This window comes from Ambystoma mexicanum, chromosome 4p, assembly GCF_040938575.1.
Source record: "Ambystoma mexicanum isolate Mex_15411 chromosome 4p, UKY_AmexF1_1, whole genome shotgun sequence".
NCBI classification, from domain to species: Eukaryota; Metazoa; Chordata; class Amphibia; order Caudata; family Ambystomatidae; genus Ambystoma; species Ambystoma mexicanum.
The window spans coordinates 512,827,683-512,851,260 of record NC_090927.1 but is presented as its reverse complement, the minus strand read 5'-3'; the positions used below and the strand labels follow the sequence as shown (position 1 = coordinate 512,851,260).

General features: G+C 43.1%; 1 protein-coding gene across 2 annotated transcripts in view; it reads right to left on the bottom strand.

Annotated features, from left to right (window-relative positions):
* The window catches only part of EIPR1 (EARP complex and GARP complex interacting protein 1), an 823,988-nt gene that overhangs the window by 746,636 nt on the left and 53,774 nt on the right, over positions 1–23,578 (bottom strand). For both annotated transcript variants that reach the window (XM_069606032.1, XM_069606033.1), the window contains exon 2: positions 6,528–6,611. In XM_069606032.1, the coding sequence (XP_069462133.1) occupies positions 6,528–6,611 (84 nt within the window). The remainder of the gene's footprint in view (positions 1–6,527; positions 6,612–23,578) is intronic.

Below are 23,578 nucleotides of genomic sequence, written 5' to 3'. Positions count from 1 at the left end.
GAGAGGCGCTGTATTCATCCTCTCCTGAAATGGAGTGTGATGAATCAGTGATGATTCCCCCAGAAAACCTGGCCTGGGACCCTTCTCTTGTGGCCAGAGAAAGGCAAATGCTTTGAAATCCTGACCCTGTGGGTGGTGTTCTGTGGGAGGATCACAAAGTGGGAAGCAGGTCAGGGGGAACGGGAAACCCCTTGTTCAACTTTCGTCTGGACCCCAACCTTCTAATGGTTTATTGTAAAAGTAGTTAGAAAAAGATTCTTTTTCATTAGGTACTTCAAGACCCATAATTCCCGAAGTACTGGGACTAAAAAGAGGGCTAAAGAGGAATAAGGGCGCAGAGTGCAGCTTGTTAATGGGAATGACCCACACCTGAGGGAGAATGGGAGGCTTAAAAGGCCCCCTCAGGTGCAGGCCATTAGTCAGCAGGGAGAGCAGTGTGAGCACTGCAAGTAGCAGACCCACAAGGCGGTCACCGGTGGCCGGCGATCATCAGAGAGCCTCTGCAGCAAAAGAAGTTCTGTTTACAAGTGGGGCAGACGGAAGAAGACCAAAAATCAGCAGATTGCCAGACCGCGAGGAGGCGCTGAAGCAATTTACCTGGGAGCAGCAAGAAAAATCTGAGGCACATGCCTTACCCGGTGAGTTCATCAGCTGTTAGTGACACCGCAGCACTTCGAGGCCACTCGCGTACTCGATACCGGTGTTTTCAGATTAGAAGGGGGTGCGGGGTTGGGTGTGTGCATGTGCTTTTAATATCCAAGGCAATTTTGAATACCAAACCAGAGAAAATATTTTGCAAAACCAAATGACTTGTTTCTTTGAACATGCAAGTTTGTTTAGAGGCCAGCAAAAAGATGGGGCAACGCTATTAGAATCTAATACAGACAACCATAACCCGATCCAAAAGAAAACAAAAGCAAGTCAACTGGGGACTAATGACAGTTCCAATGGTTGTAAAGCTTATATCCCATATTTGCAGAAGTATATAACCAAAGCTGGTACAAGCCCACACTGCCAAGGCCAAGGAAGAAGCAGAAATAAACCATATCCTTGTCAGTATTTGGTTAATAAGGCAGTGGGGAAACAAGAGTCCCAAAAGGGCTGCCCTTCTGGAAAAGGTTGTTCAAAAGAAGAGGAGCATAACTTGCAGAGGTTTTGGAAGGTACTTAAGAACACCAAAGTGAATCTTGCTTTCTCTGAGGACTTGCATAAAGTCTGATGTTGTAAAGTAATGAACACTGCAAAGCTGTTGTAAGCTGATGTAACCACAGAAGCACTTGTTTGTAAATTACTGTTCAGGCAGGGGAGTATACCTGAACAGCGAACCCTTCAAGTAGTAGGCCTGGCATGGAAGTAAACCAGGTAGAAGTTGATTAAGTACTGTGAAGTAGTGTCAACCAATTATTCTGACAAACTTTCATTGCTGAAGCAAGAACTATATAAAGCTGCTGCAGAAGTATTATATCTCTTCAGAAATAAATCTGTTGTTGCAAAAGCATCCTGGCTAAGACAATTTATGTTACTAGTGATGAACTAAGGAAATATTCTTTGTTTATGTGAAGATCATTTTGAATCTTATTATTCCAAGACGGAGAAAGAACCTTTTGTTGAACCATTGGAATGTTGGACATTTATGTTGTCAAGTTGGAGTCACAAAGAACTGTGTTGGAACTTTGTTGTAAACCTGGATAGCTGTCATGATAGACAACACCTTTAAATTGAGAAATGGGCTTCAGGTGCAGAAGGAAGTAGGAGAAGCTGATGGCGTATTAATGGTAGTATTAGGCCGATGTGCAGGAGATGCCGTAGATGCAGAGGAAGCGTGGCCTTGCACAGAATGCGCAACGGAAAGCAGCGCTGAATGAAGCTACGCTGTGTGGGAGACAAGCTCCCGACACACCAATGACTGCTCCGATACAGAAGTCATACTGGAGATCACCCGGAGCGGTCAAAGTTCCGGAGAAGGAGGGCGCGCATCGCAGCAGTCAAGCCGGAGCTGGCAGCAGCACAGAAGGCCCCAAAGAGACCCTCAGCAACACCAGCGAGTCAGAAGGAGATGCAGAGGCATAACAGTGAGTTAGGCTGAAGCAGGTGACCTCTGGGCGCTCCGAAGGAGACCACTAGGGGAAATTGATGTTTGTGACTACCAAACCAATGAACTGAGGCAAACTGGGCACAACTCTTCTAAACAGGGATTCCAACTAGAGCATAATTGTATCTAGCATTGCCAGTAGCCAAGAGGTAGCATAAACATGAAACAAAGGCTGCAGGAGAAAACCAAGGGGAGAGGACTGTAACCTGCATTGCCTACAGCCACGAGGCAGTAAAATAATAACAGTCAGCAGGGGAGCAGATTCCCTTTTATGGAATATCAAGTTGAGAAGAGCTATAACCCAGTCAAGAGACTATCAAGAGAAGCAGTTATTGTTCAAAGCTCTTGACTTAGAATCCTGGTGTGGAGAATTATGAAACAGGCGTTACCAGAGAGTACAATTGTAGTAGGATTTTTATCCTGGAAGGCGAGTGAACCAGAAAAGGGACCAATCGTAGTTAGTCCTGGCAGGCGAGTATACCAGTAAAGAAGATGATTTAGAGTACTGTGGTTGTGGTAAAGAGGTGTTTTGGAAAAAGATGTGTTAAATCCATCACCTTTTCTTGTTGAACTGTTGCATTTCTGAAAGTGTTTCCTTTGAAAAAGTATGATTATGCAGCTATGCAGACTAAAGTGTTACTTTTGAAGAAGGATGACATGCTAATGATTGCTTGACCTTTTAGAAAGAACGTTTATCCTTTGTTTTGAACTTGTGTTTTGAGGTAAAGACTTTTGTTTTGTCAAGAAAGACTGTGGAAGATTACTAGCTGTTCTGAGTTCTGAACAAGCCTTTGCCAGAAGGATATTCACGTTGTCAAGTGGAAGGATACATTGCATGCAAGAGAGTTTTGGTGCTACATTGAATGGAACTTTGTCATTGCACAGAACTTTCTTGAACTGTAACTTTGCTCAAGGTATTCCTGACTTGATCCAGGGGAAGGAGTCCGACCCTGGTCACGAAGAGTACTTTCTGAGTTTGAGTTTGAATTAGTATATGTTATTTTGTGGAACTTAATACAGCCAAACAAACCTTGTATAATTTTAGTGTGAGGACCAGACACCTTTTGGACACTAGGTCCTTTTTCTTTAGTCTTCGTTTATTAGGTAGGGACATCCTTATTAGGCTAGGGAAAGATAGGCGTTTTTCTCACCCCTTTTTATTTAATAAAATGGCTTGCATTTCTGACCCATCACATAATGCAGACAACATAAGCTGCTTATATGGGACTGCCTGTGACAACCAGTCCCATATTTTCCTTCGAATTGGCAGATTATGCTGGACAGAGCACAACACCTGAAGAGAAACGAAATACCCCTTTGAATGTAAACCAGTATGTAAAAGAGACAAACCAATTGTGTAAGAGAAGAGCAAGCTGTATGCAGGAGAAGCCCTCTGACGTAGGTACATCTTAGGGGGTGGAGCAGTGTGGAGCCGTGGAACCCCGGCAGCCCGCGAGCAAATGAATGAATGCCAGACGAGTACGCCAGAGGCTTGGCATAGCGAACACTGGGGAAGCTGCTGTAAGGACAGAGTCGCTGAAAGCATCCAGCCTGGTGGCGAAGCCATGAGAAAGCCATGGTGGGCCCAGGGCCCGATCAACAATGCACTCCCCTCGGCAGGCCTATGCCGAGCGCACAGGAATACTGCGACGCCGAGAGCGACAGACGAAACAGGCACGAAGCAGACGCCACGGCCAGTGAATTTGCCCGCTTTAAGAGAAGGTAGCAGGGTGGATCAGGAAAGGGGCAGACAACAGGAACTATGTGAATTGTGAACAAGAAAATGCAATATTGATTTTGGGACACTGAGAAAGCACAAATATATGTCTGGGGAGACATTAATAGGGTTGTCAAATATAATAATTAACAAGCACCGGCCTTCCTTTGTAAGAGACTTCGAGAAACTCTTTGAATTAAGCCCGAGTACCACTTGCAGGAATCTAAGAAACCAGAAGGGGAAACCTGTGGAGAGACGGCAGGAGTCATGGTATCAAATCATTTAAAAGGGTAAGAATTCCCCAGCAAAGACAGACTAAAATATAAATAATCTGAAGGATTCGGATTGAAAGAAAATTAAAAGATGACCACCAAAAGGAGTATAAGGAGGATGTGGACAGGTCTCACCAATCCCTGGAGACCAAAAGTCTGTATCACAAGCTACATAAGCTCATAAGAGAAAATCCAAACACGGATAAATATCCGATACTGACCTCTTCCTATTTATTGGCGCCAACAGAACATTATGTGATTGGAAAACCTGGAGACAGCCCAAGAAATACGGCTAAAGGGACGGTGCCTGAAGTTGTAGATTCTGCAAGTGTTCAGTTAATAGTTCTAGTGGTAGGGGCAGTTATGAGTAGGCTTTCTTTTAGACAGAGGACATTTTCCTTGGGACTTTCCCCTGGGACTCCTGCCAAGTATTTCCCTATATTTCAATGGTCATGCCAATCTCTGCCCCACTGTGTTCCAGGTCCCAGACCCCGCACTCAGGACTTCCCTCGCCCCTTTCTTGTCACCACCTCCTCTGGTCCTCCTACTCGGTGCCTGCATTCGGTTGCGGGAATCGTGGTGCTCCTGTGAACTTTGTTTGGTCTGTGCGGGCTGCGCTGCACAAGCCTTCCTCCAGGTAACTATCCTGCGCTCCCGGATTCAAGACCGCTCGATGCCTTCTTCTGCCAGTTTTCCGTCCCTTCTTTTCGCAGAGCAAGGGCTCTGCACCTTCTGGCTTCTTCTTCGGCTTCTCAGATTTCTCTCCTTCCTTTCTTCCTGCCTGCACACGGAACCCTCCACCGTGGTTCCTTCAGGGAGGACTCGGCCCCTTTTGGTTGACGAACCGGTCTACAATCCCTTCTCTTCCAGTACAGCTATCCTGTTCCGAAGGAGAGGGTTTGACAACGCTTCCTGTATTCCCACTTCTATTTCAACTGTGGTTGGCCCACTAGGAAGTCGGTAACCACTAGACAATTCAATGTGGTTCCTAGAGGTTATCTTCATGTTTCCACACTTCCTCCTCGTCTCAGTATTGAACTTGTCAAAGGAGGAGTTCTTCATCACAGTACTGGGAAGGGGATCTCTACTTAGCTAACTCCTCCTCCTCCTCCTCCTCCTCCTCTTCCTCCTCTTCCTCCTCTTCCTCCTCGACGCCATCCCAGTACTTCCCAAGGTGGTAGGGCGACAGTAACCCCTGACCAGGATAGAGTAGGGGTTGTCGTTAGGGTTGTAGGGAGCGGGCTTAGGGTAGGGTCAGTGGTGGGGATACTGTCTCCAGGTCATCACAAATCCCATAGGGGTTTTCCCTCCCCATGAGATCCACCCGCCGAGCATCACCCCCAGAGGATCTCTTGGATCATGGCCTTGCCTCTCTGGTTTCCTGGAAAGGGGCTCCCCTCAGGAAAAAAGGGACGACATATGGAGATTTGTCACACTGGGCTCTCTTTCCCTCAAAATGCATTTTTCAATGATTAAGGAAACTTTATCAGGCTTCCATGAATACAGTACAGCATAAGAGTTCTCCTTCCCTTACAAAACCTTTTAAAAGCTCAGGTACTTTCAATATGTTTCCAAGAATGCAACATCAGAACTTTCTTTCACAATTTGAGGACATTCAACTTGATAATTCTCTTGGTATGCCTGCTTTCTGCTTGAAGCACACATCTCTGGACTCCAAATATCTGTCAATTTGTTCCAGCTCACGCAGGAGTTCTCCAGGATACGAGGGTAGTGTCTGCAGCATCTCTTACTCCTTAGGCTCTCTGTCAAGCTAGGTCAGCTTCAACTGTTGGCTCCAGGTCTCAACGGCATTCCAACAAGATGAGTTACTTGTACAATCCTCCACATGGGTCTATGCATTCTTTTAATAAAATCTTTTGCTCTGCCTTAATATGGTTGACTGATAAGTGGCACACCAGGCACTACATTGCAACATAGCAAAGGCACAATGAGATGGGTCACTGACTGTTTCAGTTCTGCCCCCCTCTCCACTTACCCCATACACTGCTGGCTTTATACAGCACCTCCTTTCTCTGCAACCATCACAAAGTGTTATCCTTTACAGCGTGAAATGCTTTCATAGTTGTCCTTGGCCAGTGACAGAAATTACCCAGCACCGAAGAAGGATACACCTTCAACAGCTTATCCTCTCCAGCAGCCAGGAGGTAATTTCCAGAGAAAAGTCTGAAGCACTCGTAAAAGCCAGGGGGGGGGGGTGGGTAGGAAGATGTGAAGTTCATGCTGATTGAATCCGCCTGAATCGGATAATGTTACCAGGGTAGGACAGACCAATTCAAAACCTTCATCATACCATTATCTTGTTTTCAGAGGATGGGAGATTAGTTGTTTGTAGTGAACACAAATGTAAGATACACACTAAACAAGGCTAAGATGTAAAGTATTTTACCACTGCACACTGCCCAAAAAGCATAACAATTTTTTTTACCTGATTTTCATACTTGAGAGACTGCGTCCCAACCATAAAACGTATTGCATCAGTTTCAGCTACCTGGGGTGTTAAAGCCCGTGCCTAAGAAAGTAAAATAAAGAAAAGGTTCTGCCAGTTACAATGAATCCAACTTACATCACATTCATGCAAAACAATATAGTGTGTCATGGTGCGCTCACTTTCAAATCCAAGCTACAAATCATTTTGTGTGTGGAAACTACTCAGAAATCACAGAATGAGTCAAGGAGAAGTTGCCATTCAAACTTGTCTCTCATGAGTTAATATCTAGATGCTAACATGCTATATGGAATTAGTGAAATAGCGTTACGCAGACACAAGCAGCTGCCACTGCAATGTACAGCGACACCAAACACAAGAAAACTACATGAATCACTACAACAGAAGCCAGTTTAATAGTGGATACATGGCACATTGCCTAGTGACTCCATCAGCTGCAGAATCACATATTCTGCCTCACTTTTTGTCACTGGCAAGAACTGCATTGGACTCAGGAAGAAGTAATGTGGCCAATGGGACAACACAACTTTTCAAGATAATTTGGAATGCTCAAACTTCTAAAAGTCACAGACTTCTTGAACACTATGTCTAAAGGAGTACCAGATTGGACTACTAAAAACCGGTGCAGATGATGGAAATGAACTTAGCCAAACTCAGTGACAAGCCATCTCAGAGTCAACGAATACTCTGCCGAGTGTCTTCAAAAATACTTTGTAAGGATCATCAGCATGGGAAAAAGAATTAATGTCATGGACAATCCTTGGGATATTGTTTTCTCCAGTGCCAACAAGACTGACTTGGATGTGTGAAACATTACAGTCCTGGGGTACCCTGCATCAATGGAAGATCACTGGGTAAAAACAGTCTATGAAGTAACCTACACCAACACATGGGCACTCTACGGTTTACCAGTATCCCTTGAAAGACTAATGGAATACTCCATGTAAGATCCCTGGACATCTCAAGAGTCCATCCATGTGAGAAGTATTCCAACTCTACAGTATGTAAATTAAATGCCATGTAAATGGAAACCTTCAGCAGCAAAGCCTTGCCGTTACCGAATGGTTCCTACATTGTGCAGTTCAACTCTTCATGCTGTGGCGAGCCTGTGGGAGTTGCCAGCCTGATCACCATCTCAGAAGTGGTAAAATGTTATGAGATCATCCTTCACCCACTAGTACAGATTGAACCTGTGATATTGAATTGGCCTGAAGTGAAACCGAGGCATTTTCTGAACATGCGGTTCAACAGCACCACAGGAACCTTTACAGATGCTTCAATGCACTTGGCCAAAGTCCTGCTAGAGAAAGCACCAAATGGCTAAAAGGGGCATAAAACCTACTGGAACGTTCCTCCACATCCAATGGGGGGCTTCATCATAGGAACCATTATGGACTGGTTAATGCATTGAGCCTTCTTCTTCAAACCATTAACAAGCATAATGGACTTCATTGGAAAAATAAGCGCAATCATTCATCCAATCTTCTACATCCTTACAGCTGGGTTCATCCTGATCCTGATTATTTCTGAGTTTTGTCAATGAAAAATGAAGTAGATCTATGCACATCACTCTTGAATGACAAAAGAGAACTGTGTTAAACAATTTTGGCAAGCAATACTGGTACCCATCTGTCATGTACTTTAGCTGAACATGAGAAAATTAATTCAGGAGATTTCAGCATCATTACAAAGCAGTAGGACCACTATGTTGGGGTAACCAGGTATAAGAGCGCTCAAACAAAGGAGAATTCATGCTACTGGACAAGAAGTATTAGACAAGGACTGCTGCAATCCAATCAGATCATAGGTCTCCCCTGACCCAACAATGACAATAGAACACAACAACTTTTTGGTCAGAGGAAATGCGCTGTCCTTTAAGGATCAATATAAACGATTCTTAGCAATGTTGTAAATCAGACATCACGTGAGTCTATATCACATTTCTAAAAAATGTTGGGACTGTTTATTGGTTCACAGTCATGGGCCCATTTGCTGCCAACATGTGTTTGTGCAGCCATGTGACCATTCTCATGTGAAACGCGGAAGTAGTCAGCTTAACGCAATCTTAGTCGGATCGAGTGAACAACGCCAGAATTAAAAGGCTACACGAGGCAATGGAGCCAAATATATTGTTGCACACGGAATTCTGAGAAGGTAAATCATTTAAACATAATTACGGCGGGAAGAGCGTGCTGGGCTATTGTCAATTATTAAAACAGCAACGAACAGCACAATGAGGATAACGAGTAATTTTAGGCATCTTTTGTGTTTGTTTTATGTTTGGATTTAGGAGTATTCATTGTTGTCAACGTGACTGACATATACATATTGGGCTGAAAAGTATGCGTCAGATGAATCGAGTCTCATTAATCAAGCAGCATAGTGAAGCACGACAAACAGTATTCTTTGATGTAGAAAACTCATAACATTTATTGCTAAGAAAAGGAAATACCCAAACAGTGTCGAAATGTACAGGTTTTTTCGGCTTTTAGGATTTAAATATTACCTTTCGCATGGCGATTGGAAGCATTACTACTTTCAAAGTCCTGCTGCAAAGTTGAGAAGTCTGCATGGTATTACCAAAGGATATTCTAAAGCACAATAATCCGACGAGGTAATTATTAACGTACTAACAGCTTTTAGCCATATCAAGGGCTTAGTTTTGGAATGAGCTCACTTAAAATTAAGAAATATTATCATGATCTTTTACAGGAATTTTCATTGTAGCAGTAGAACCAGGTGAACATTGATTAACTTTACTGGGTAACTCCCACAGGGGACACAAAATGCAAGCTAACTGGGGTACAGAGGCATGCAGATTGGTTCACTAAATGGGCTAATAGTAACTGAGCGTTCACAAGTGGCACCATTTCATTTTGGGCTCCCTTTTCTATGGCTCTGCCTTGGAGCTATCTCCATTTATTTATTTAATTTTTTGAATTTGTCAATTCACAATAGAATAACAAACAAGGAGAAATCTGACTAATTTGCATGTATGGTGACAAAAACGGGAACAATTTATCAAGAAACTTACCATGATGCCAGTCATTTCTATCAGAATAGGATAGTGTTTCCTAATCAATTGTTTTTTTTCCTGTCTCTCTTTTGTTGTTCTTTTATTTCTATTTTCAATTTCATTTTTTGTATTGCGGTTTGTGTTTTTGATTTTGTTCAATCACCAAATCATTGTGTTAATATCGTATCTGTCAACCTTGTGGATTTTAATGTTTTGTCGGCTATTGTTTACTGCACGAATATGTTTTGAATTTGTGTGATAATTGTTGACTGTCGCTCCAACCTGGACCCACCAACCCTGTGTTTTGAATGGAATGTAATATTAATTTTGCTATCAAGCCCCACCTTGAGAAAGACCAAAGTTGGTTGAAACACATGTTGGCACCAAATGGGCCTATGACTAAACAAATAAACAGTCCCATAATTATTTAGAAATGTGATATAGTCTCACGTGATGTCCGATTTATAACATTGCTAAGAATCATTTATATTGATCCTTCAAGGACAGCGCATTTCCTCGGATCAAAGTTGTTGTGTTCTATTGTCATTACAAAGCAGTGCTTAATGTAGAAATGTACAAAAAAGCACAAACAGCATGTCAGTAAAATGTTGCATTTGAATTGTTTGAATAGTCACAAACTCCGGGCTTCAAGCAAGATTATCAGTTGTTCTGGTACACAGGGAGAATATTATAAACATAGGTTGGGGCTGCGATCCAGTGGCTGTCTTTTTTATGTAAATAGTACCTGATGTTCTAGTAAATTCTAAACAGTGTTCTGATGGATTACAATAGACTACATGTTACCGGACGAAGCTTGATGTGACTTCCAGGCAAGGCCAGATGCGACTGGAGAATATTGTTGACAGATGAGACTGGAGACCATTATAATTGGTTATTTATAATGCACTTAATAACCAGAGGTTTCGAAATGCAGACCCGGGGAACGAACCTGTGTTGCTCCGCGTCATCTTGCTTCCAAGACGAGCGCGCTGCCCCTGAGCCACCTTCCTGTCACTAGATGGGACTGGAGAACATCGCTGATAAATGCACCAGCGGAATATGCAAAAAATATTCTCAGAGTTGTGAGAAACCAAAGGGTGCCTCACCCACTAGTCCTCTGAGACTTGTTATCCAGGTGGCCAGGACACAGCCATCGCTATTGGATCCAGTTCCTGGGGGTGGACCAGTGCGGGAGGAACACCTGCGTCAGGGGTCTTCAGGGAGTGGGGGTGAGGAGACTGATGGCAAAAGCAGTATTCCTCCCTTTCCCATACCCATGATCCCTCCTATTTCATAGGATTCCCTGATGTCCAACTCCCCCCCCCTTCCACACAAACACTGGGCCGAGGAAGAGGGTGAGAGAGTAACAATACTAACTCTTACACATCGCATTGGACATGTCCCGCTAATTAGGTCAGGCAAAGTCAGGAATTTGACTCCTAGTACATACAACTGATGCCAATTAGCTTTCCTCACGAACATAGAGACACACTCTGAGCAAGGTGGAACACAAGTAAGAGCAGAACTTATGGGGCGAAGGCAAACCTACTGGAGCAGAGCAACAGACCGAGGGAAGAGAGCCATGGGTGGAGTTCCCTGCAGGAGGTTGTTGCCTCAAAAAGGCTATGGTACACACGTGGAGATGGCTGACCCCCAAACCAGAAGGCTGCATTGTGTTTCAAGGACAGCAGCCTCCCTCCCGGGTGAACGGCAGAGTTGGGGAGGCGAGGCAAAGCCTGCGGTACTACCCTTTACTCGTAAACTGGAAGACAAGAAAAACACGAAAGAAAAACACACAGCCGGTGAGTTGGCAGGCGACCTGAGAGACCGGTATGTGCTGTTGCAACATTTTATCACCCAATTGGAGGCTTCACGCGCGTGGATGAGACATGAAGGCATACCTGCGAATGAACCTTGAAGTGATGATAGCTGTAAAGTCAGCGATCCTGATTAATGGAGTGGTCAGGCAAAAGGAAGTAGCCCACTTGAAAGTCTCTGTGAAAGGTGAAAAGTTTGTAGAGATAAAGTGAATTAACTGTAAAAGCGAGGTGATTGAAATTAACCCTGGGAAAAGGGGAAGAGTAAAAAGGTGAATGTTGTTCATTGGTGCATAATACAGTGAACTACTCAGACCAGGAAGCACTAGGGTAAATAACCTAGAATTGTTAGTTGGAAGCTGGAAAGTCGAAGTGGTCCTGCAGAGGTCTGTAGAGAAGAGCCACGCACATTTGAAAGTCTACGACATCAGGAAATGGTCCGAGCACAACTGAGGGAGACCAAAGAATGAATAAGTTAGGGGAAGGGAACCCCTAAAGAAGGTGAACTGAACATTGGAAAGGGGACCCCTGCAAGTGGTTTGTTGTGAAAGGTCCACGCCCGACTGAGGGAGACCAACGTGATCTGTTTGGTGAACTTTTGCTGTACGAGGTCTGAGCCCGGTCTGATCGGATGCACGGCAACAGCTCTCCCCGCTGCGGTTGCAATGGCTACTATATGGTAATTGTTAGAATTTGGCCCCCGTTGGGCCTATAACAAAGCCGGTCCACGTTGGGATCGAGCCGCTATCGCCTGTTTAGGAGGAGATTATTGTTGTTTGTGGGAGAGGGGTGGGTGGGTTCACTACCAGCTATGATAGGCTGGTGAGGGAGCGGGGGGGGGAGGGGGGGAGTTGCTGTTCTAGGGATTTTCATTGGAAACGGCAGAGGCAGACCAGTGTATCAGGTCATCGCAGAGCACACTCGTATGGACAATCATACCTGCAGAGACACATTGAGACACTTCAGTTGGGATGTACCTTAGGTCATTAGAATGCCTACTAAAATAATGTCCTGGAATGTCGGGGACTTAGTAACTTCACCAAGTCCCGTAAAATCGCTGCCTATGCTCAGAGACACAGGGTTAAAATACTTATGCTGCAGGAAACACACTACATGGGTAGTCTGGCGACGCACATCGCACCATCTTGGGGACCGAATAGGTTCCACATGACCTACTCTACACAAGCTAGGGGAGTACTGACCTTGATTCACAAGTTTATTAAGTTCACACTCCATAAGGACTACACTGATCCCAAGGGTAGATACATTGTCTTGCACTGCACAATCGTAAACAGGAAATGCATTCTTGTTAACACCTACGGTCCCAATGTGGATACCCCAGATTTCGTTGACAACATTGCCTCCATACTATTGGGATATGTGGGCATTCCGACCATCTGGGGAGGCGATATGAACCTAGTTCCCGACACTGGCCTGGATAGGACTGGAAACGCTCCCAGACCTCTATCACAATCAGCGCGCAGACTACACATACACAGCGCATCATTGGATACTCGTGGTGTTTGGAGGACCCTCCACCCTCAAGCATGCGAATACACTCACTATTCTACCGTTCACTATAGTTCCTCCAGAATCGACCTTTTCCTGGTATCCAACACCCTTATGGGGAAGACTACTAAAGCGCAGATACTCACCCGTACGCTGTCCGACCATGCCCCAATCACCCTGTCTGTAGAGTTAGGTGCCCCAGTGCCTACTTTCAGCATATATCGGTTTAAGTCCGCTGCTCTCCTCGATATTAAGGCTGACATATTAGCTGACATTGAGACCTTTTTTGAATGCAACTCTCTACAGGCTACTACTGCCGGGGTCCGGTGGAACGCTTTTAAGGAATACATCAGGGGGATGTCCATCTCTAGGGAGGCGGGGGTGTTAAAGACCATACGTAATGATCTTAATCGCTCCGAATCCAAACTGTGTGAATTGGAACAGGATTGCTAGTCAGCGGCCGACCCCGCCAAACTTGCTTGGATCAGCGAGGAACTTGAAGTGTTCCAAGCGCACGCCACTAGGGAGGTTTGACATTTTAGTCGCCCTCAGGCGGCTCGTAAATATGGGGAGGGTGAGAGACCAGGCAGAACACTGCCGATATAAATGAGAGGGGAGGAGGGACATGCCCAAATAGTGTTGGTCAGGATGCACAGGGGGTTCCACAGTGGTCGGACCAGCAGATACTGACATCTTCACTGAATTCTACACCAAGCCGTATGCCTTGTTCCCTGAACAAAACATGAGAGACCCTCTTGAACAAATTCAAAAGACATATATCTCCTCCGATACACGTGACCAACTGGAATCCCCGATACGGTTGGACGAAATAGTTAAAGCCATTTCAGACCTCCCGAGGGGCAGGGCACCTGGCCCTGATGGACTACCCCGAGTTCAGTTTTATCAGGAGCACGTGTCCATTCTTGCTCCCAAGCTATTGGAGATCTGGGAGGAATCATTGCGGTCATCTACTCTCCCTCCCTCCCTCCCTCCCTCCGTGAGGCCATTATAATATTATTGCTCAAACCCAACAAACCTAGTGATGAGTGTGGTTCATATAGGCCCCTCTCCCTCATGAACATCGGCACCAAGATCTTCGCTAAGGTTATAGCGAATCGATTCCTCCCGATCATGCCACACCTGATCCACGAAGACCAAGGGGGCATTGTACCCGGGAGAACGACGTCACATAACATCCGATGTCTCTTCAATGTCATGGCCAGAATCGACCAGGACGCAAGTGCCATCGCAGTCATGCTGGATGCTCAGAAGGCATTCGATATGTTCTCATGGAAATATATGTGGCTAGTCCTGGAGACAATGGGGATTGGCCCCAACATGATTGGATACATCAAATTGCTGTATACTACCCCAATGGCAAGGGTCCAGGTCAATTCCCTGACATCTACACTATTCACACTCTTTAGAGGCACTCGGCAGGGCTGCCCTTTCTCCCCGTCCATATCTTAACTGCCTATTGCGTTACGAGCCTGAGCCAGAGTGTGTCATCTTGCCTACTGTGACCGCCTTATTCCGTGCTGTCCCAAAGTGGTGAGGAGAGGTGACTCAGCCACATTTATTCTTTACATTTGAACACAGACTTTCCTTTGCTTACGTATTCTCCTTTTCACATTTTTGTACAAATCATAGGGTAGGCATTATGTTTTTGTTAGTATAGGCCATTTTGATTAGACGGACACAACTTGTACTGTTTTATTTATCATTTGATGGTCGAGACTACTCCCATCCTAGCTATAGGGCAAAATAGGAGTTTCTCCAACCCCATTGAAACTTTAATAAAGGTTTTACAAATTGTACCATTTGTGTCAGTGCCATACTTGTGATACCATGCCTCCCTTACAAAGTGCACAGTTGATAAATATTTAAGTGAAATATACAAAACAAACAAACTTGAAGTGATAAAGGGAGGACCTGGGGGTGGTTATGTTTGTGCAACTGGATGCTGCTGGAGTGGGGCAGAGTTGAGGGCCTAGACAAGCTGGGAAAACTTCCATTCTGGCTTATTGAGGAAGGAGGGCACATAGCGCCTCTTTCTGGACCTGGAGTTTTTGCAATAGAGACTCAAAAAGCATCTGCTTTTGACTTTTTTGAGAGAACTATCCTTTTTTATTGAGCTGTGTGTGGAAGCATCAAGCCCTTAACTGCAGCTCAATCCAATTGAACAATCTTATTCAGATAAATTTGTCGGAAGTGTGCATCATGCTCAATTCAACTTTTGTCACAGTCATCAGAGACCTTTTTATGTGGATTATGGCATTAGATTTGATATTTTGAGGATTTTCCAGATTTTTGGATTGTACAACTCAAGCCTTGCTCTGTTTTCAGGCTGTCGGCTCTCTACTATTACAAGGGTCTCGTGTGAGTATGAGAGATCATTTGATCCGTTTTTAATATCTGTGAGAAACCTAAGGGTATTCTCACTCCTGAACGCCTTGGATCCTCTACGCAGGAGGCCAGGGAAAGGCCATCACTATTGAATCCCGACCCTAGGGGTAGAGAAGCGAGGGAGGATCACCTAGGTGGAGGGTCTTTGGGACCTAGTAGTGGGGTGCCCTTGGGCGAGACATGGTATCCCCCTTTCCCTATTGACAGCCAACCCAATCTTTGCCCAACTTTCATAGGCTCTTATAAGCCAGTTCCCCCACATTTCTCCACCATTGAGATTTGACAGTACTGGGAAGAAGAAACTAAGAGCAATGAAGACCATGCTCGTTTACCCTTGTCACGTTCAGGCATGTCCCATTAATTGTGGTCAGGCAGGGACTACTCACATGTGCAGCCTGTATAAAAGGTGCTCAACAAAACAGCAAAACAGGCATCAGGGGCGACAGCAAAAGCAGTAAGGAGATCAAGGCAAGTGGCAGAGAACCTTCCCGGAATGACACACAGGGGGACCGGGGAGAAAAAGGGTCCAAGGAAGCATGGTCGAGGAGCTGGAACTCCCTGGAGCAGAGGGAATGAAGAGAAGGAAGCCGTGAGGAAAGGCAAGCCCTTACCTTTATGTCCGTGTTGCTCTTTCCCCTGTGTGGAGAGGCCCACACAGGAGTGCCAGAGGGCCAAAAGGTGGAGGCCGTGAATGTCGGAGACCGTGTGCTCCGGTCTGCAACAAAACCGGTCAGAGCGACTGGTCAGTTTCTGGTGGCTGGGAAACCCGGCGCGCGAATGAATGAACTTTGTTATCAAGAGATATTTTGTATCGGAGTGGTCGCATGGCTCTCATGAGCATGTTTTCGAAAGTCTTCGGTCTTTCGCAACTTCAATTACTGAACCTGTAGAATTATTTTGTGTCAGAGCGGTTGCGTGTAGCGTAAGACATATATTCAAAGGTCTCCGGACATTGGGCAATCCACTTAAAACAGAACAAACAATTAAACATTTAAAGCAGAACAAACAATATTTCTTGAACAAATTTTAAAACACGTGCTGAGTGCCACAGTGAATTTAACTCTAACGAGCAAGAAATTTACCACGTTGTGCTTCAGATTAATCTTAACTCTGAAGAATAAACAAATAGAACCCGAAGTTTAATTTATATTGGAACTTTAAACTTAACAACAGAAAGCAATAGTATTTTCAGCATTTATGAAAGCTACAAGCTACCAAGAGGAATCTTTGAAAAATGGAAACAACAGAAGTGTGAAAGTTAAAGGGAAGCAAGGAGCTTTTCTTTTGAACTGTGTTGTTTAACCACATTACACCTTGGAAAAGGGAACCCTTGAGATATGAGGCATTTGCTGAAGTGAGAACTGAGTCAAGGATCCCTTGTGTTTTGTGGCTTCTAACTTGGGGAAGCGAATCCTGAGTATTTTGTAAAATCATATCTTCCTGAATTTAAGGAATATAACTTTAAGACTTATTTTGGAACTGCTTTACACTTGGGGAGGGGAGCAGGAAAGGAAGCTTTGAGCTGGAAGAATCTCTGACCTTTTAAAAAATTAAAACACGTTTTTTCTTTTGGTAACTGACATCCCTACATATTGCACAGACATAGTTGTGTGGGCAAGCATAGGTTTTGGAATCCGATAGATTTCTAAGTTGAACCCTTTGACTCAGACATTCATTATTTCAGTAAGGAAATCCCCCTTTAGAATAGGGCAAGTAAGGCCATTTTCCATCCTGACATTTAAGTTAATAAAATAATTTGCTTTGAACCTGGAATCTGTTGCTGTGTCCCCCTTCATGATGCCTTCACATATCACATTGAGAAAGAGGAGAGGTATTGAGAAGGCTGTTCCATTCATGAGGGATTTTAGTGAGAATTGATGAGCAAAAGATTACCCTTGAGAAGATAGTGTTTTCGGTTGGTTGGTATCATTTTAAGTAGAGATCAGCACTCTTCCATTTGGGATAGGGGTGCCCCTCTTTTCTGCTGTCTCCACAATCCCAAAGTTATTCTAATTCTCTGTGTATTTATTAGGGCTGTGCCGAATAGCATATTTAGTATTTGGCTGAATACCTTATAGTTTGTCAACTGAAGCCGAATAGTTGCTTTATTTAATAAATCATGTTCCAAACTTGAAAAAACACCTATTCAAAAAAACAAATGAAGCACCATTTTAAATGCATGCTATACTTTTTATTTCTCTTCATTGTAATTAATGTAGCATCTTTATTTAAAGTATAAAAGCCAGAAAAAAAAGCCAGATTTAATCAAAATGAAGGGACCAAATGTATACAAGGTTGTTGCATATTCAAAACTAGTATCAGTTAAAGTAGGAGGCTTCACAAATGCAAAAGGACCAAGTTGCAATGAAAAAAATGGAGATTGCAATTTGAAACTGCCTTTGTGAATCAGATGCATTGCATTCTCTATCCAGTTGTAAAGTCGCTGCAGTGGAGTTTCGAAACTTCTTTGCAGCTCACATAGAAATGTATAAAATGGTTCATGTCGGCTCATGCAGGACACAAGTCAAGAGGAAATCTGAAATACGTGAACTCCATCTCGCAACTATCGACCCCACCCAAACAAATGCTGCTCACTTTTCAATTATCCCTGCAACTCCTTATCGCCAATACACAAACATATGCAACTTAGTATTCCTGATAAAATATCAGATAATGTTAAACTCAGGACTCAAATCCTTAAAAGAAGAAAAAGGGGGACTATGACGTACACAATGGGAAGTGACATGAGAGTAACTGAAAGAATCCTAAAGTGAAATATGCACATTTATTTCAGTTTGTCTTTTCCAACTGAAAAAAGTGCACATTGCATATAAACATTCACCAAAAGAAAAGAGTTTCCTGTATTGTTGCAGGCTAAGTATAAAAGATGAGCACCTTTTTAAGAATCTGTAACAAAACATGCCCCAAAGAGCATATTACAATTTAAGATATTTTACAGCTCTGTTATAGCAATTTGTCTGGTCTTGTGTCTAAGTGTCGGGTCTAATTCTATTCAGGTTTGCAAACTGAAGTCTATATTTGCCTTTCTGAGTTCTTGCTGCATTGTATTGAAATGTGAATGTCAAAGTATTTGGCAAGAGCCCAATAGCAAGAAACTATTCGGCCGGAGCCGAATAGCTTTTTTTCAAGCAGAATTCGGCCGAATACTTACTCAAAGCCGAAGTTCGGTACACCCCTAGTATTTATGCTTATATAATGTGTAATTGTCCAACCTTTGTCACAGTGATATCCTACTTTTTAATTGGTCAAGTCTTTCCATTGGTTGCTGACACTCTGAGCCTGCACCCCTTAATTTCAAAGGTTGATCAAATTTCTGTACATGTGACAGGGTGGGGCGGTACACCGAGTTAAGATTTGTTTTTTCTTCCATATCTCCTCGTAGCAACATTACACAACGATGAAAGATGAATTTCTAGATGGGTCTCTTCCTCACAGACATGCAACATGAGTCTGTACAATGAATTGTATCTTCTGCACTTAACATATGGTGATTATTTGATCTGTAATGTGTTTTTTATGAACAGCTGTAGTAATTGTTTTCAAACTATATTTTATGTGTTGCTTTATGGAAGCCTATCCGAAATAAACATTATCAACAACAATGAAATATGAAGAAGGGGAAGTTATTTTTTATTATTTTCTTAATATTGGATAAATATGCAAATATGCAGAAGACGTTCATAATATTAGAACATCTTTTCTTTTAGCTCCAACTGTTTGTGGAGTTTTCAAAAATGGTGTTTAAATACAACAAACAATGCCAACTTTAAATAGTGAGAGTTGTACACGTAAACCTGGTCCTAGCACACTGAGTCATGTGAACAGCTCTCAGATGCCCATTTGTCAAGCCTTCCGTCAATAATTAATATGGTTACCCAACAGGCGTGTCATTTCAGCTTCCATAAGTAGTAGATAGTAGATTTTATTACAGAGCTAATGTCAAGAGATGAAACTTTAATTGCATTCTTGTCTTTGGGACTTTGAAGATAAATGCTAAGGCCAGGTGGCCAATTTAGATTTTTATCAGCTGAAGGACCATAGATTTGTATCTACTGGAATGCAAAGCAATATATATACAAGCTTTTTTCTAAGCCCTGAACACATGATCCTTTTGTTGAACTAAACTTTATGTGCTTCTTTGATGAAAGATAAATAGGTCTGCTTATCGGCAGATGGCCAAGCTAATCTCCTGAGGTTTCAGCCCTAGCCCCATCATCAATATAGATCTTGGGCTAACAGAAGTTTGGTTTGTGTTCAGGCTCACTAAAGAATCAGCAAAACCAGCATTGGCAATGTTTGTGTTCAGGCTCACTGAAAAATCAGCAAAGCCCGCATTAGCAATGCAACATGAGAACACCAATCTAGAGATGGAGATTAAAGAGTAATATATTCCCTGTTTAAAGCCTCACATATATCTAAAACACTAAATATATTTACAATAGGCTTCCATGTGCATGTATATGTGCATCATAGTATTTTTCCGGCATACATTCATGAAAGCAGAGTCCACTCTGCTGTCACTACTATTGGAAAAAGAAACTTAATAGTCTTTTCCAGGTGATGTAAGAAGTGGCACTGGTTCTTTGGCTTTCTCAAACTCTGCTACACACTATTTCTATGGAGTGATGTTATATATTGTTCTAGATGAAGTGCTGTTCTGCATTTCACAGACTACATATTTCTATTTTATAAAGTTCTTTAAAGAACATTGTTTCAGTCAGAGGAAAGTAGAATTTCTTTTAATTGGGCATTTGTAAGGTTCTTGTACAGCAGATAAACTGTGTTCAGCATGTCTCGCTGTCAATTTAAAGTTCGTTAAAACACAGATCTTGGGCCTTCTTCCGTTTTGGCCCCATGCATTTCAAATGTTGATTCAACGTTCATGGGGAAATGGTTGTCATTTGTCTGGTATTGTCCGTTATCCAAGAAGTGATCGGTTTGCATTTCAGAGGCACACCTTTATCTTTGTTGTTGAAGGAAAATACAATGCACTTGAATAACAAAAGGTACCAATTCGGCGCCTTGTGCGTTAGTTGAGGCAATGTCCATTTCAATGGTTTCCCCTCCAATTTGAAGAAAACAAAATCTGGAGCAATCACGTAAAAGAGTGGGGATTCTGAAGGAAGAAAACGTATGGAATTGGGAAACGTAATACTCTCCCTGACAAAGAGATGACCTATGGTAAGAATTGAAGAAGGCCAGGTAGGGCACAAGGAGATTATATTCAGAATTGTGTAGTGAATTTTGGCAGAGGGCACTTTAACAATGCTTGGGTAATGTTAAAATGAGAGTAAATGGACTTCTTTCATGTGTCTGGGGGTAGGGAACGTACACCATGTTCTGTAGGTATGGAGAATGAACCAAAGCATGGGAGCGAGGATATGATGACACCATGAATACCTTAGGGGGATTGAACTTTACCTTACGGTCTTCCCCACTCTTAAGACCTCCGTATATAGTCTATGGCGGGTGACTTGTAGAGGGCACAGATGGTGGCTACAAGATGGTTAGGAAGAGACATTTTCTTTTTGGTATTCTTGGATATGGGGGTTCTTGAATGGAGGATGAGTTTCTTAACATGCAGAATTTCAAAAGGTGTAGGAGCTCCTAAAGAAGGTTTGAGCTTGGACATTCCAAGTTTTAAAATGTTTTTTGTTTTGTTGGGGGAGGGAGGGTGGTTGGCCTTTGTGGTTCGATACTCTTCGGAGAAGACAAATGGAAATGAACAAAGGCATGTTGTAACTTTGTTTGAGATGTTGTTTGGCTCATATAATTCTAAGGGTGAGGAGAAAAGATAGGGGGCGGTTTATGGTCTTTGTTAATTTGCTCTTGTGTCCTTTTGCGTCCTTTGAGATAAGGAGGTGTGAAGAGGATGTCACCACTTTGCCACCGCTGTTGGTTTTAATTGGAGAAATTGGTGTGGTCCAGAGATTTTTAATAGATGAGATGTAATTTGGTACTCTGTATGCAAAGTGGCTTAACTCCACAGCTAAAAGAGTATTGGCTAAAACAGAATTCAAGAAGCTGTTATTAGATCTCCGATGTATACCAGAACGCCATTTTATAAATTGTAAACTGCCTATTAGAGGGAGGAGTGGGTCGGTTGTATAATGGCAGAGGGACAAGAAGGAAGGAGGGCGGCCATCTTGTCCGGTCTTCCGGCCTTCGATGCTTGAGAACATACTTAGGAACCATAGAATGGGTCTATTATAAAGATGCTACTAGAATTATGACAGAGACTTTGTAGTTGTGTCTTAGAAACTTTAGTCCAGTATCCAAGTAGAACTGCGGCCATCCCCGTGCAGAGTTTCTCTCAACTGAACACTTGGAATGTAAATCTCAAGGCATAACAATTCTGCTAGATGAACAATTAAATCATTACATTCTACACTCTAAAAGCATTGTAACCGATTTACAATTGGAACACATAACTATGTACAGTGAAAGTAACCTGCAGTACAATAACTTGAAGTGAATAACTTTACAATACACCTCCTCCCCTGCATATTTTGCTACCCATTCCTTATTCCACACTTTGCCATTAAACATCCTCACAGCATTGTCATAATCCTTTTCTACCACTTTGACCAACGAAAATCTCACATCACACTTTCTCTCTCCTTGGCAACAACACCTTCCCTCTGTTGCATTTTTCAAACTTTGCGAACTTCCTGCACATCATCTCATCATACCTACCTTTGGCCACCTCTCATTATCCGAGCAGTCACTGTTTCAGAGACAACAGTAACTAATTTGGACCTCCCTAGCCAACCTGGCATGAGGGGAATGTTGGGTTTCCTACCTCTGAAAAGCTCAAAAGGGGTTACCCAGTCGTTTCATGGGGCATACTATGGTCCTCTCAACACACCCATTACTTTGGGGGTGGTACAGAGAGGTCTTCTTGAGTTTTATGCCTAACGACTTGAGCCATGATTCAAACTCCAAATAAATCGGGTCCATTAAGACTGGTGGGAAAACCTTCGCACAAAAACACTCCTCACAAACCTCGATCACCTTATTTGTGGTAATCTCTCTTAAGACACCTTCCTCGGGCCACAAATCTACAGCCACTACCACATAGCTATCTCTTACTCCCGGCAAATTAAGTGATCGCAGCAAATCAATGGCCATCACCTCCAACAGCACTCTCGGTAACACCATGGGAACTGTCCTGGTTTTTAGGACCTTGTCACTTTCCTTACAAATGTTGTGATTTTCTAAACCATGTTCAATATCTAAAGCCATCTGCGGCCACCAAAAATCCACTCTAATGAACGATTTGGTGCTAGAGATTCCCTATGTGGGCCTTGTGACCCAGGTTTATCACAGTTTCTCTCATGTCTGTGGGAACTAACAACCGCTACCCTCTATGGACTAAATCACCTCTCACATACAACTCATTTTTGATCCGACTAAACCTCTTACGGTCTAGATTATCATCCCTCCTTTGTATATCATTGTCACACCACCAATTTCCTTTGATAAGACGTTTCACCTGCTGATAGACCACATCACTGTCACATGCCTCCAACCACTTCGCCTCATCTAAACATTCTTCCACCGCAAATATGTCAAATATGTTTCAAAACCCTCCATCAGAGTCTTTTACATCACTGCAATCTTCCTCCAATAGGGCACTGTACGTAAATCCATCAGCTGCTACATTTTTGCTGCCTTCTATATGTTCTACTATAAAATCCAAACCTTGTACTCTGGTCACCCATTTTACAATGCGCCTGGAAACTCCATCTATTCCTACTTTGTTAAACAGGTTGACCAAGGGCTTATGGTCTGTCTGCAGGTCAAAAAGTCTACCAAATCGATAAACCTTAAACTTTATCACAGCCTATACTACTGCCAGTGCCTCCTGTTCACTGACTAAATACCTTTTATTTACATCCTTGAGTGTCCTAGATGCAAAGGCCACCATGCTCATGTTCCCTGCAGAATCCTCTTGCATCAGGACCGACCGAGACTTTACTCACTGGCATCAGTGAAGACAATTGTCTGAAGTTCACTCCTGAACCCTCTCAGCAATGGAGCCATAACCAAATGATTTTTCACAAGCTGGAATTCATCCATACACTCAAACGACCATTCAAACGTAACTCCTTTCATGGTAAGTTTCCTAAGTGTATGTGTTTTGCTCTTCACAAATGTGACATTATATTCAACTAGACCAAGAGAGGATGCCACCTCCAACTTGTTCTTTGGACAATCTGTCTGCTATGGCCCTAATCACACTTTCTTTAGGTCTGATC